This window comes from Grampus griseus, assembly GCF_964374135.1.
Source record: "Grampus griseus genome assembly, chromosome: 17".
NCBI classification, from domain to species: Eukaryota; Metazoa; Chordata; class Mammalia; order Artiodactyla; family Delphinidae; genus Grampus; species Grampus griseus.
This window is the reverse complement of record NC_139011.1, coordinates 1,583,567-1,597,930: the sequence shown is the minus strand read 5'-3', so window position 1 is coordinate 1,597,930 and position 14,364 is coordinate 1,583,567. Positions and strand designations below refer to the sequence as shown.

The 14,364-nt window shown below is 66.8% G+C and overlaps 1 protein-coding gene across 3 annotated transcripts in view; it reads left to right on the top strand.

Annotated features, from left to right (window-relative positions):
- Positions 1-14,364, top strand: part of ADGRB1 (adhesion G protein-coupled receptor B1) — a gene marked incomplete at its 5' end in the record, with an annotated part of 69,231 nt that overhangs the window by 41,617 nt on the left and 13,250 nt on the right. For 2 of the 3 annotated variants that reach the window (XM_082674872.1, XM_082674871.1), the window contains 6 exons: positions 5,501-5,604; positions 6,915-7,017; positions 7,649-7,799; positions 8,242-8,311; positions 9,718-9,784; positions 12,126-12,211. In XM_082674872.1, coding sequence (XP_082530998.1) covers positions 5,501-5,604; positions 6,915-7,017; positions 7,649-7,799; positions 8,242-8,311; positions 9,718-9,784; positions 12,126-12,211 — 581 coding nt within the window. The remainder of the gene's footprint in view (positions 1-5,500; positions 5,605-6,914; positions 7,018-7,648; positions 7,800-8,241; positions 8,312-9,717; positions 9,785-12,125; positions 12,212-14,364) is intronic. The other variant, XM_082674873.1, reaches the window with a different exon arrangement.

The following is a 14,364-nucleotide window of genomic DNA, read 5'->3' as shown; positions in this document are numbered from 1 at the left end:
GGGTGGAGAGGGTGCTGGGCTTGGCCCAGGTTGGCAGCCCTCCCCAGGAAGGCCCCATCATCTCAGGGGCCTCCTTTTTGTTCTCGTGATTCTTGTGGGGGCTGCCAGTTTCTATGGCGACAGCATCTGGGGCCAGCTTGCTGGCCGGGGCCGGCCAACTGGGGCTGGTGGGCGCTCCTGCCCAGGGCCAAGCCGCACTCGCTGGATCTAGGAAAACCGGATCCCCCAGCCGGGTCACTAGGCCCCCCGAGGAGGGAAAGGGTAGGAGTCTTTGCTCATTGAGGCCCCTGGCCCCGGCCTGGTGTGGAAGTGTCCTCAGGCGGCAGATATGGAGGGCGGACTGGGAGTGGGACACCGATCTGGGGGTGTTTGAGGTGGCTGGCCCTCGTCAGACGGGGGTAGCGCAGCTCTCTGCTCATGGAACCCCAGTTTCCATGTGGAAGATGGTCCCAGGCCTCTCTGAGAACAGTCTGCCCCCCTCCTTTGTCCTCTGGGACGTGGGGAGAGAGAGCGATATTGTCAGCCAGGATCCCCTGGAGGGTCAGAGCTGGACAGGACCTTAGAGGTCATTGCCACTAACCCTTCTATCGACAGGCAGGGAAATCGAGGCTTGGGGTGGGGGGCTTGCTCAGAGTCTTGGGGTGACTCTGCTGGAGGGGTCTGTGGTCTTGGCCCAGATCCCAGTGTGCCCTCCCCCTCAGGCTGTCCCTGTGACAGGACTGTCGGTGTTGCTGATTCTGGGGACCCGCCCCTGAAGGCAGCAGCCGGGGCCATGCTGGGGGCTCCCCAGAGGAGATGGCTTTCTGCACAGGGGAGCAACCAGTGGGGCTGGGACTTCCTGGGTCCCCTGCGAGGCCGGAGCAAGCAGGACAGGGCCCGCCTTGGGGGCTGCCCTTCCTTGGGGGGCAGGGGGGGCTCCAGAGCGGGACACATGCCCAGATCCCCTCTCCCAACCCAGGGTCTGGCCTGTAGGAGGTCAGTGCCAGTCGAATCTTGAAATGCAGGCTTGTCCCTTACACACGGTGACCCTAGACTGGCCTTCAATCTCTCTGAGCCTCGGTTTCTTCACCTGTAAAACGGAAATGGCCCCATGCCGTTCCGGGTGGCTGCGAGGGCTTCGCCGGTTGACAGGGACCCTCCCGGACGGGGCCTGGAGCGTGGCAGGGCCACTGCATCCTCGAGAGGTGGCATCCCGCTCGGGGGCTGAGCCCAGGGCCACCTGGCATGGAGAGCGTGTTGGGTGAGGGGTGAGCAGCTGACGCTGGTGGAACTCGGGGGTGGAGGAGTGGGATGCCCAGGGGGCCTTTCTCGGAAGAGCTGACCTGTAGCGGTGCCTCTGAGGGTGTGCGGACGGGAGCCCTGTGCCAGGATGGGCCGGCAGAGCTTTGGTCTCTGAAGGGTTCAAGGCTTTGCTTGGCAGGGCGCTCAGCAGCTGCAGTCAGAGGGGCATCTGGTGTCAGCCTGATCTGCACGGGAGGGTGAGACGCAGGCTGGCAGGTCGGGGCACCCCATCCCCACATCCCAGAAGAGGCAGCTGAGTCTGAGGGTTCGGGAGCCGTCAGTGGCCACAGAGCCACCCACTGGCCCTGGGACCAAGGGCAGGCTGCCTGGCCGCTGGGAGCCTCGGTTTCCTCCTCTGTCCGATGGCACAGTAGTGGGCTCTGGCTGACCCTGTGACCCCCTGAAGGCCTGGGCGTGGCTCAGAGGAGCATGCTGGGAGGGCGCGGGGGGGGGGGGGGCTTGGCCTGTGCTGGGTTGCTCGCCTGTGCTCACCTGCTCTCAGAGCCATCGCCACCTTCCTCTCTTCTCCCAGCCAGCTCTGGCCCCAGAGATGCTGAGTGGGCAAGGGCCGAGAGGGAGAGGGAGACTGCTGGCCTGCAGCCCATCACGCTGTGCCGACCCCTCTGAGTGCCTGCGACTGGGCCCTCGAGGGGCACGGGGTCTGACGGGGAGACAAGCCCAGGCTGGAGGGAGGAGGTGCTCTGGGGGCTCAGCGCCAGCCTCCTTCCTTCCAGGAGTAGCTTGGGAGACGGGCACGAGGAGGAGGTGCGGAGTAGGGCCCTGAGGGTTGAGCAGGAGTTCCCAGCAGGCTTGGCGGGGAGGAGGGATGGTCGCCCCAGGGACGGGGAGAAAGGCAAGGAGCAAGCGGAAGATCGGGTGGAGCTCGGCGGGCGGGCGGGCGGGCGGGCGGGGGCCCGGCGAGCTAGAGCTTCAGCCCGAGGTCCAGGGAGCTGGGCGGCTGGGAGGTGGTGGGCTTGGGTCCTGGAGGGATCCCAGCAGGCATGAGGGCAGAATAACCCACCAGCAGGTGGGGTGGTGGCAGCGGAGAGCTGGGCTGTGGGTGGGGGCGGATGCTGCCCGTCTCCACCCGCGGAGTCGGGTGTGTGCGTGGGGCGTGGGCATTCGGTCTGAGCAGGCAGAGGCCGCTGGCATCTCGGGGTATGGAGTGGTCTCGGGACCAGAGTCCAGAGCAAGGCCCCCAGAGAGGACGGAAGAGAAGGGGTGCTGTGGTCACAGCCCAGGAGCCAGGGAAGGGTTAGATCCGTGGGCATGGAGTGGAGGAGGATGAGACGCAGGCATCCCCCGCCTGCGTGCAGCCGGAGTGTCAGGTCCCGGCTGTGCCGCTGCAGGCCTGTGACCACGGAGGGTTGAGTAACTGCTCTGAGTCACATCTGAGGGGGCGAGGCCACCTGCCTCAGCCTGGTGGGGACCGAACCTGCTGAGGTATTTACAGCAGCCACACAGCCTGGCGTGTAGTAAACAGTCTGTAAGGCGTAGTTGTTGGAGGCATCGCTTCTGTGACGTGCCCGAAACTGGGCTACTGATCTGACCGGAATCAAGGCTCAGCGTGTGCCCGGCGTCAGGGGTCAGGCAGTGTTGGAGTAGGGCTCGTCCGCGTGGGTAGCTGTGAGCCACGTGTGGTGTTGGAGCACAGACGGGATAAAGACAGCACCATAGGAAGGAAATCAGTGTTTAGGGCACATGAGACATGTAAGAGTTGGGAGAAGATTGCAGGTAGGGAATTCACGCGGTGGAAACTGACAACAACCACGTAAATGACAAACAAGTAAAGGTGGGGGGGGAGGGGCTGGTGCCCTGAAGAGACTCAAGACAAGGGGGCGGGCAGAGAGATGAGGGGCTGGCTCAGCTTGAATGTCCAGCGAGAGCCTGTGTGCGGAGGTGACAGCCAAGGCGAGAGAAGAGCCAGCCGTGTGAAGATCAGGGGAAGAGTGCTGGGTGGCGGGACCAGCATGTGCAAAGGCCCTGGGGTGGCTCGGAGCCTGGCTGGGGAGCCAGTCTCCAGCAAGAGGCCGGCCTGCTTCTGCCTGATCTCTGTGTGGATTGGGACCAGTCTCTCACCCTTAAGGTCTCCGGTCCAGCCCTCCCAACAAGACCTTGAGATCCCTGACACCCCTGTCCACATTGTTGAGAACCTGCAGGGCTAGGGCTGTCAGGAGTGACGGATGAGCCAGGCGGAGAGGAGGAGGAGGGCACGGGAGGGCAGGTGGGCGAGCTGGCGGGCGTGCGGCTGCCAGGCCTAATGAGGGCAGATGGAGGCAGATGGCCACCGAGGTCGGGGCCGGAGCCAGCCACGAAGCAGGCCTGAGCCACTTACTCGGCCACCCATGACTTGCGTGGCTGGCCGGGCCTCTGAGGTTACCGGGTGAGTTCAGGGGTGCTGGCCGCAACCCGGAGCCCTCCAACCGCCTGTATGGAAACGCAGAAGTTTGTGCTGGCGCCTCACCCGGGCCAGGCCCCCGGGGATCGCAGATGCCTGGGTGACCTTGAACGACTTTCTCGATTCTCCCGGAGCCTCTGCCTTCCTGGTCTCCATTCATCCAGCCAGTCACACTGACCGAGCGTCCACGCCAGGCCTGCCCACGGGGGGCTCACAGACATGAGGAGGCGGGGCTGCAGGGACAGACAGGCACCCCCAGCCATGGGACACGGCTGGGACAGAGGGACAGCAGAGGGACCTGGGGGCGGGAGGTGGTACCTCCGGTGTGGGGAAGGGCAGTCCAGGCCTCGGATGGAGAGCACAGCACGGTCACCGTGGTTGGGGGGGGAGGCAGCTGTGTCAAGTGGGGTGGGCCCTGGGGTGCCCTGTGCAGGAGCCCCGGGACCTTAGGCTCCCAAGGAAGGTGGAAGGTCGCATCTGAGGGCGGAAAGGGCCACCGTGGCTTTAGGAAGTGGGTGGGAGTCTCGCTCTGCCACGTGCTGGGGTCAGCAGGGGGTCTGAAGGGTGTCGGCCAAGTTAGACTTGGGACGGGCAGGAAGGTGTCAGCTCTGAGGCGGGGAAGCCCACGAGCAGCCCCTTGTCCCCTGGCCGAGCTTTCCCGTCATCTCCAGCCCTGGAAGCGTTGGGCACTCGCTCTCTCCAGTCCCTCCATTTGTCTTTGGGTTTTGGACACAGAGGGACCTGGGTCATTCCTCGGCAAGCACACGCGGTCCGCCTGCCGTGTGTGCCGGGCGCTGCGCTGTGGTGTGGCCGTGGTTCACGCGGTCACGTCGGGGGGCACACAGGGATGCGTAAGCAAGGACCAGCCGGTGCTTAGGGCTGCGCTGGGCCACGTGGTGGGGAGCAGTGGGGTCCGTTGGCCCCTCTGAGAGGGGACAAGACCAGAACGGCCCGAGGCACTGCCACGCAACGGCTGGGCAGGGCTTCCTGGCAGAGGGCATGGCTGAGCCAGGCGCGGAGTGGGAACGAGGGGGCAGCCCAGTGCGGGGGGCTGGTCTCACGAGCTGAAGGGGGGCAGGGCCAGACCTGGTGGCCTTTGGGGCCTTCGGACACAGCTTGGGCCGTGGTGGGGTGGCATGGGAGACTCTGAGACTGGCTCCTGCTTGGGGAAGAGCCCAGGGGCTGGCCTGGGGGCATGGAGGGCAGAGGCCCAGCCCAGACGGAAGGGCCCCGCTGGAGGGAGGAGGTGGATGAGCGCCTGGTGCAGGCTGTGGGTGGAGCGGCTGTCAGGGAGGGGCCAGGTCTGGAGGGGTGGGCGCTGAGTGCCCCGTTAGATGCAGCTGGAGCTCTGGGCCCCTTTCAGAGAGCGGTGGCTTCTGCCTGCGGCCGGAACTGCAGAGCCACGGAGCCGGGGAGAGCTGTCCGTGGCGGGGCGCTGGGCCTGCTGCCTCCGTGATCTCACCTGTGACTCAGGGTGGGGGAGTCCTTCCCTGGGATTGGTGGGGGGCGTATTGCCAGGCTGGGCACACGACTCATTCTACCAGTGGGGCCGGGGCGGGGCACAGACAAAGACCCTGCCCTCAGCAGGGGATGAGACCCCTCGCCGGGGACAGCCCAGGCCAGAAGGTGCTGGCGTTGGGGGGGGCTCAGAGCGCTGCAGGAGGGCAGCCGAGGGCTGCTGGGCAGGGGCGCCTGTGGAGGATGCAGGGGTGGAGGGGGAAGGCTCCCCCAGCGTCCCCCACGGCCTGCAGGACCCTCAGTCTGCATGTCTGCCTGGGCCCCCTCACCCTGTTCTCTGTCCCCGGCTCCGGAACCCACCAGAACATGGAGAAGGCGATCGTGCCGTCGGTGGCGCTCATCGTGGGCTGCGGCGTGTCGTCCCTGACCCTGCTCATGCTCATCATCATCTACGTGTCCGTGTGGAGGTGCTGCTTCCGGCGGGCCAGGGGAGGGGAGCAGAGGGGGGAGGGGAGCGGGGGGGGAGGGGAGCGGGGGGGGAGGGGAGCGGGCGGTGCAGGCACTTCCCAGGAAGGGGCTGACTGGGGTCGAGTCGCATCCCTTCTCCCATCAAGGGCAGCTGTGGGGGGCAGGGACCCAGCATCCTTCCTCCCCAGCTTCCCAGTTAGCAGCACCTGTCACTCCGTCGTCGCCACCACCCCGCCCGCCCTGGTGGCTGCTCCGTGGAGGCTGCGTGGCGCTGATGGCGGGGGCACAGGTGCAGGCCAGGGATGCCAGGCCTGCCTGCTCCTGCATGGCGCTGGGCCCGCACCACCGCTCACAGGGGCTGGCAGGTGCGCCCCGAGCCCACTCCCCAGCTGAGCACCCTGCCCCGTGACCATGGGGACCCCAAGATCATGACTTCCCTGCCTGTTGTCTGTTCCGTCACGTGGATGTGCAGGGTCACTCCCCAAGCCCGGGGTCAAGTGTCAGGATGGGGGTCTCTGCTGGGCCGCCTGCCCCACACCCTTTCCCCCAGGCCACAAGGCCTCTTCACAGACCCCTGTGCCCTGGGTGCTGTCTGACCAGTGTTGGCCCCTGGGGTGTGGGGCGACCCCGTCGCTGCCGGTCACCAGCCCTGGGGCAAGGGACACGTGTGTACAGACTCCCTTCCCCCAAGCGTCCCACTTTGGGCCCGGAGGAGCAGGGGTTTGGGACAGTAGGACAGGGAGGGTCAAGCCAAGGTCACCCGCCCAGCAGCCACCCGCTGGGCCCAGCCAGATTCCCAGTGTGTCAGCTCCAAGGGCAGCACGATGTCAGCCAGAGGCCAGCGAGGAGGGGTCGATGTGGCCATTGGGGGAGGGGTGGCCTCTGCTTTCCTGCCCCCCACCACCCCATCCTGCCCAAGGTCAGAGGCACTAGAGGGTCAGCGACCCGGAAACATCCAGTGCCCCCCCCACCAGCCCCTGCCCAGACCATCCATCCTGAATCCCCTGGAGGCGTGCTTGGCCCCCTGGCCCAGCCCCTCCCCTGAGGCAGCTGTGGTTCTGAGGTTTTGGCCCACGGTCTTCAAACACCTCCTTCCCTGTGAGCTGTGTTCAGGACCCCGTGGAGTCAGCGACCTTGAGAGGGAACGTGGTGGTGGTGGAGCTGGAGATGGTGGGGATGACGGTGCTGGTACTGGCAGCGGTGCCTGCAGGGAGGAGGGGGCGCTGGCCTTAGTGGCCACAGCACCCCGGTTCTTGTGAAGCTGAGACCCTTCCGGGCGCCGATCATGGCCGCCTACCCTCTCGCACAGGTACATCCGCTCAGAGCGGTCCGTCATCCTCATCAACTTCTGCCTGTCCATCATCTCCTCCAACGCTCTCATCCTCATCGGGCAGACCCAGACCCGCAATAAGGTAAGCAGCCTGTGCTGTGCCGCGCGCGCCCCCGCGTCCCAGGTTGGGGGGCGCCGGTGGCGGTGATGTGAGCCTCCACGCAGAAGCTTAGGGAGGAGGGTGCCACAGCCGTGCGGACCCCTTTGCTGTCCTTTGGCCGCAGCAGCCGCGTGGCTCAGTCCGGAGGGGCCCGTCACCTGGCCAGGGGTGGGGACTCGGTGTCTGTAGCCTCCAGCTGGACTGGCGCTTTGACACGAGCCCGCTCAAGCCCCGGCCCCGGCCCACCATCGGTACCAGGCTGTCGCCGTGTGGCCTCCGGGGGACCAGCTGCTGAGCGGGTGGGCTCACACCGGGGCTTTTGGGTGGGCTCCTGCGGCATTCGGTGCATGTGTGAGTGGGTGAGGAAGCCGGGGAGAGGGGTGTCTGTCCCTGGCATTGGTGGGTGGAGTCGCGCAAGCACCCACCAGGACCGCGATGTACCACAGCCCGTCGCAGGGTGGTGGAGCGGGTGAGCGCTGGCTGGCGTCCTACCTGGGGAGTTGATCTGGTCACTGTGCGGACGCTGGACTTGGGCCCTCGCCGGGGCAGGCGGGGTCGCCGGGGCAGGCGGGGTCGGGTGAGCGAGCACCTCTCCGCCTCTCCCGCCGCTCAGGTGGTGTGCACGCTGGTGGCCGCCTTCCTGCACTTCTTCTTTCTGTCCTCCTTCTGCTGGGTGCTCACCGAGGCCTGGCAGTCCTACATGGCCGTGACGGGCCGCCTCCGGAACCGCCTGGTCCGCAAGCGCTTCCTGTGCCTGGGCTGGGGTGAGCGCCACGGGGCCCACGGGCGGCGGGGCCCCCCTCTCTGACCCGGCCCTCCTCCTGGCCCCTGGCAGCTCTCTCTCCTCTGAGCTTCCCTCCAGGCCTCCACTCCAAGGGGTTGCCTCGTTGTGTTTGAATGTCAGGTGAGGGAATAACTCTGTGGTATGAGGACGCCCCATCCAGTATTGGGGCTATACTTCTGATAGAAAGTTTTCCCATTTTTTATCTGAAATTCAGACGCGGCCAGGCGTCCCATTTACTTGCTGATCCGGCGCCCCCCCCATTTCTGTGGGTCCTCATCCTGTCCACCTCCTGTCCCCTTTCTCACATGCTCAGTGTCACCCTCTGTTCAGGGGCTTCAGAGGTGCGTTTTGTTCCCCTTCCTGAGACGGGCGGGGCCTTGGGCAGTGGGGAGACCGACCCTTTCTTTCTGCTCCTCCCCTAGGGCTTCCTGCGCTGGTCGTGGCCATTTCCGTGGGATTTACCAAGGCCAGAGGGTACAGCACGATGAACTAGTGAGTCGGGGCGGTGGGGATGTGGTGGAGGCCGCACGGCTCCCCCAGACCCTCCCCCTGCCCTAGGAGGTGAGGGCTGGCTGGGCGCCCATCTCACAGATGAGAGAGTCAAGGTTGGGCGAGAGTGAGGGCCCCGGGAGCTGGAGGCCGGGCCCTGGGGAGGCACCTGCCTCCCATCAGCCAGCTCCTCCCGGCAGTGGGCAGCGGGGTGAAGAGAAACAGGGCTTGGGGCGGTTGGAGCCTCATTTCCTCCTTCCATGGCCTTGGACAGATGCCTTAGCCTCTCAGAGCCTCAGTTTCCCCATCCGCACGATAGGGGATGCGCCCCTGCGCCGGTGTGGGGATAAGGGGGGCTGTATGGCCCCTGGGCAGGCGGGGCAGGTGGGTGTGCCCGTTTCACAGATGAAGTCACTGAGGCCCTGAAGGGTCGGCTGGGTCAGTTCCAGGGGCCTCGAATGCCAAGCCAGGAAGCTCAGGGTTATCCTGGAGGCCGTGTGGCTTCCCAAGACGGGGGGAAAGGAGGCAAAGCCTAGGGGGCCATGGCTGTGGATGTGGGGAAGAACGGGCAGCGAGAGCCAGGAGGAGGGGCCGGCAGGGCTGCGCAGGCCTGGCCCACTGCAGAGCCCCAGGGGGACAGGACGCGACCAGGCCCTGAGGCGCCCCCTGCACTCGAATGAGGACCCGTGGGGTGAGTACTGGGAAGGAAGTACGAACACCGTCCCCAGGGCTGACAGGAAGGAGCACCCAGCCTGCCGGGCTCAGGGGTGCGTCAGGAGGAGGCGGGGTGTCGCAGCCGGGTTCTGAAGGGTGGAGAGCTGTGCACTTGGCACGTGGTGTGGCCGTGCAGGAAACCGAGCAGCCTTCACTGGGATCAGGGCTCCTGTGGACGCCCTGGGTGGTGCCCAGGAGATTTGGGGAAGTAAGGCTGGGGCTGGTGACCGAGTCTGGTGGAGGGCCCAGGTCATGGTGTGAGCAGGGGCCCTGATGCAGAGGGCCTGGGTTGAGTGGGTGGGTGGAAGTCCAGGCCGGGGACCCAGCCCAACATTTTGGCATCACGTCAGGAAAGAGGGTCTGCACGTGAGATTGGGGAGGGTCTGTGAGGCAAGTTGGGGAGCCCAGGCCTGGGGGGAGAGTCGGGGGAGGGGGACGGTCAGGGTCCCTTCCTCTGGCGGCCTGGCCCTCTGCTGTGTGGTCCCCTGCTCTGGACCTGCTTCTTCATCCGTAAACTTCGTCTGTCAGCTGCCTGGGGGCTCCCGTGGGTTCTGAAGCTAAAGAACGTGCGGTCACCTGGCTTCCTCCTGCCCCTTCTCAGCGTCACGCCGCCCTCCTGGGAAGCTGGTGGTGCCCAGGGTGTGACTGGATGGGGGCTTACGCCTGGCCGCTAACCAGCCTGTCTCCCTCCCCAGCTGCTGGCTCTCCCTGGAGGGGGGACTGCTGTATGCCTTCGTGGGACCGGCCGCGGCCGTCGTGCTGGTACTGACCCCCGTCCCGACATCCCAGGCTGAGCCCCTCGCCTCCCCCTGGCTCGAACTTGGGTTTTACCTGCTGCCCCATCAGGGTTGCCCTGGTCACCAGGGGTGGGTGGTGTCCACAGATCGCCCCCGACCTGCCGCAGGGGTGCGGAGGCGCGGCTGGGCTGGCGGCCTTGTGCTTCTCTGAGCACGTTCTGCGTGAGGGCTGGACCCCGGCGGTGTACCTGCCAGGAGGCCTTCCGGATTTGATGAGCGAGTGACCGTAGGGCGGGGAAGGCGGACAGGCGGACGACCGGGGCAGCAGGGGCGCGGCTGGGCCTGGGACTTCTCCCTCGATGGGGAGCCCGTCGCCCCCGGAGGAGGGAAGCACCTCCCCTTGCTTGACCCTCAGTGGGTGTTTTTTCCGCTGTGCCCACGTCCGCTCAGTGAGGGTTGAGAGACAGTGCCACACGCACACGGGGTTATTGTCACCCGGTTACGGATGAGCAGGGCGAGGCTGGGGGGTATCCCGAGATCGATGGCTTCTGCCAGGCCTGGCTCAGAGCCCATCTCGCCCTCCCCTCCTGCCTGCCCCCAGGAAAGGGCATCACATCTGCAGAGTCCTGCTGTCCGGGCAGGGCCACACCTCCTTGTTGCTATATCTGAGCCAGGCTTGGGCTCAGGCTGGACAGGGCAGAGGAAAGTGAAGCCCAGGGCACCCAGGGGAGGCTGAGCCTGCAGGGGGCATGAGTTGGGGGAGCCGGGTGGGGGTGGCGTTAGTGGGCAGAATCCGTGGGCCAGCCCCAGCCGGCACCAGCTCCTTTATTCCTAGAAGACGGCGGGCAGGGAAGCGGCAGTGTGCGGGGCATTTGAATGCCACTAGGCAGTGGGCCGGGCCTTCTAAGGGCAGGCGCCCCAGGAGGGGCAGGAGGGGGGATGTCAGACGCAGGAGCCCCCCAGGTCCCTTCCCACAAAGCATCTGGAGGGCAGGGCTGGTCCTGACCCGCCGTGCGCTCCTGCCCGGGGCTCCTCCCGTAACACGGGGACATGCAGGGAAAGGCAGGCACAGAGCCTGCTGCAGGCGGGGCGGCGGCCACTGGTGTCCTGCCCTCTCCCGCCCCAGCGCTGCCACCCGGGAAAGCTGCTTTCACCCAGACGGCCAGGAGGCAGGGCTGGGGTGTGTGTGCGGCCACGAGCTTGGCTCTGTGGGGCTGCGGGGAGTCGGCCTCCCCAGACCTCTGGGTCCAGGGACCCATGGAGTCCGCGTCCCCGCCTGAGACGCAGGAACGTGGCTGGGGGTCAGGCAGCCTCTGTGCAGAGTGGAAGCCCTAGGGGAGTGAGGGTGTGAGCTGGGAGCCCCCTCCACGCAGGCGAGGAGGCCAGAGGGGAGGGGAGACCAGGGCCTGCAGGCCGTGGAGGAGCTGGATGGCTGGGACGCTGGGGCAGCTTCTCTGTCTAGGCGGCCGTCTGGGGGGCAGTAGGAGAGTAGCCTCAACACCCAGAAGCACCTCCAGGGCCGGGTGCCGCGTGGGGGATTGAGGGAAGACGCCTGTGGGGTGGCAGCCCTGGCTTAAGGTCCCGAAAGGGCTGCGCGGTGCGGAGAGCAGTGTGGCCCCGGCAGAGCCAGACAGGTGTCCCGAGGCGTCAGGTCCCGCTTGAGCTGGGCGACCTCGTGTGTGGAAGGCGCACGAGGGGCGCTAAGGAGGGGACGCGGGGCGAACCTGGGCGTGGGCGGCGGCTGGACTGGAGGTCCCCTGAGGTCCCTTCTGTGGTCTGAGTGGGACAAGTGCCCCAGCAGCGTGGTTCGGCCAGCCCGCTCGCCTGTTTGACTGCTCTGGTCAGTCCCACTCCGGGCAGGGACAGCCTCACCGTGACCCCAGCCCGACCTCTGACCTCTGGACTCCATCCCTGATGGAATCCCAGCTTCATAAACTGCCGACCCCAGTGGCCATGGGTCATGTGGGAGGCTCGAGCCGCGGTGCCCAGCCCTGGGCGGGGTGGGGGGGGACCGTGTGGCACGGAGAACCCCACCTAGCGGCTGGGGCTGTGGGAGGAGATGGCGGGGTAAAGGGACGACAGCGTAAGGGCCCCCCCACAGCCGCCCCTCCCTGCCCCGCAGGTGAACATGGTCCCTCTCCTGACCTGGGGGCCCCCCACAGCCTCCCCTCCCTGCCCTGCAGGTGAACATGGTCCCTCTCCTGACCCGGGGGCCCCCCACAGCCGCCCCTCCCTGCCCCGCAGGTGAACATGGTCCCTCTCCTGACCCGGGGGCCCCCCACAGCCGCCCCTCCCTGCCCCACAGGTGAACATGGTCCCTCTCCTGACCCGGGGGCCCCCCACAGCCGCCCCTCCCTGCCCCGCAGGTGAACATGGTCATCGGCATCCTGGTGTTTAACAAGCTCGTGTCCAAGGACGGCATCACTGACAAGAAGCTGAAGGAGAGAGCAGGGTAGGACGGGGCCGCCGCGCCACGCCCCACCTGCAGTCGAAACGACCCAGAGCCCAGCCACCCTCGAGCCCCACCCCCCTCCCAAGCAAGTAGGAAACGGAGGCGCGGAGGGTTGCGTGGCCAGCCCCGCCTTGCTCTGTGCCTCACTTTCCCCATCTGCCCCATGACAGAGCAGGGCCTCCGTAAGTTCTCAGAAACGGTGGAACTGATCACTTTTGGAGACCCCAGGCCCACCAGAGTAGGGGGAGGGTGCCCCGGGCTTCTCCCTTCCCCACCGTGGGGTTGGATGACCCTGAACCAGGACGTGGCCTGCCCATCCTTGTGATGCCTTCAGCATGGGGACAGTGCAGGGGCCGGGCCGGATGTTCCTCCCACCTGGGAGGCTGAGCTCAGAGAGGGCAGTGCCTGGCCAGAGGGCGCACAGCACTGCAGGTGGGCGGTCCTGAGTGGCTGTGGTGCCCAGCCCTGGGGGAGGAGCAAGCTTGGAAGGGCGCTTCTCCTCCGGCTGCCAGGGGACAGGAGCACCCTGGTCTCGGCGGCCCTGCCATCACGGGTGGGGCCAACTGTGGGCTGGGACAGGCCCCCTCTCTCCTGCCCCAGCACTGAGCCGTCCTCACCTCGCCTCTGCCCGCTGCTCTGTCTGTCCCTCTGCCCTGACTGGTGTCTGCGTGGGGGTCCCCACCCCCTCCTCCACCACCCCTCCGTGCCAGTCCTGCTTGGTCTCTGTCTCTCATTGTCTCTCTCCCTCCCCCTGTCTTCCTGCTCTTGCTTTTCCCCGGGAACGAGAGCTTCTGGAATCCTTCCCCTTGGGTCCCTGGTGGGTTCTGTCCTGGTTAGAAACTTGCTTTGGGGGAGGAGTGTGACCCTGGAGAGCCTGCGGTGGCTGGGAGCCTGTCCTGGCCGTCTGTGGGCCTGGGTCCTACACTCTCTGGGCCTCTTCTCTGAGTCTGTGAAGTGGGGATTGGCAGCCTCACCGCCCCCCCAGCCCAGCGCACACTGCCACCCACACGTGCTCCCAGAACAGTGGGTCACACACGGAGGAGGCCCCGGGGTGCGCAGGGGTCAGGGCGCCAGTGAGGCGCGGCGCGCCCACCCCGCAGCACCGTCTCATTTGCTCCCTGCAGTAACTCTAGAGGCAGGGTCTGCTGTCTTGTGCCCACTCACAGCCGAGCAGACGGAGGCTGAGGCCTGGGAGCGGCTGGTGGAGCCGGGCTGGGCGCTGAATCAGAGCCCAGTGTGTCCGGGCGGCCCTGCCCCGTTGGGCCCCGTCCCCAGGTGCAGCGGTGCCACGGCGCGGAAGCTCGCGCGGACCCGCCCGTGAGGCTGCAGCGGCCCTGCTCCCACCCAGACAGGAGGCACCCCGTGCTCTCTGTGCCCACGCGCACAGGCACACGCTCAGGGCTGGCAGGGAGGCCACTGCCCAGGTAGCTCACAGACGCCCCCGTTGACCGTCTGGCGAACCCCTTGCTCCTTGGCGGGGGCAGTGCCTGGTCAGACCAGATGTGGGCCGACCAGAGGGAAGGGACAGTGGCTGCGCCCAGATGTCCTGCTTTTTTGTGTGAATGTGGGCGGATAGTGTCACCCTCCCGCTGGACGTGGACGCGCACGGTCCCAGCCCTGCCCTGCCCTCAGGCCAGCCGCGTCCAGCCACAGAGCTGGCGCCCCGCTCTCCACCCCTGCCCCCGCCGGGCTCCGGGTGCGTCAGGTGGAAAGAGGCCCGAGGACCCCGTCCCCGCCCACAGCGCCGCGGGACCCTGTCCCCGCCGGGGGAGGCTCGGGCTGGACGCCATCTGGTTGCTTTTGCTGTCCCCGCCCCCCGCCCCCACCCCGTGTCTGCGAGAACAGTTTTGCTTTCGTTTCAGTCTTTTAATTTCACTTGCAGTCAGCTGCCCCGGGCCCCCCTTGGGCGCGCCCTCAAATGTGCCGAGTGTGGAGCCCTCTCTGCGGCCGCCGCCACCTCCGAAGCCGCCAGTAACGCCATGTTAGTGCCGCTCATCGCCCGCCCGTCCGCCCGCCCGCCGGGCTCTGCTCGCCTCAGTTACATTTTGTTTGTTTTAAGCTTTTTCTGTCATTTCTGTCATCTCTGCCGTCCACCCCAGGGGGCCTAGGCAGCCCCTGCCCACCCTCCCCATGCTCTGGCACCTCGTTTCCTG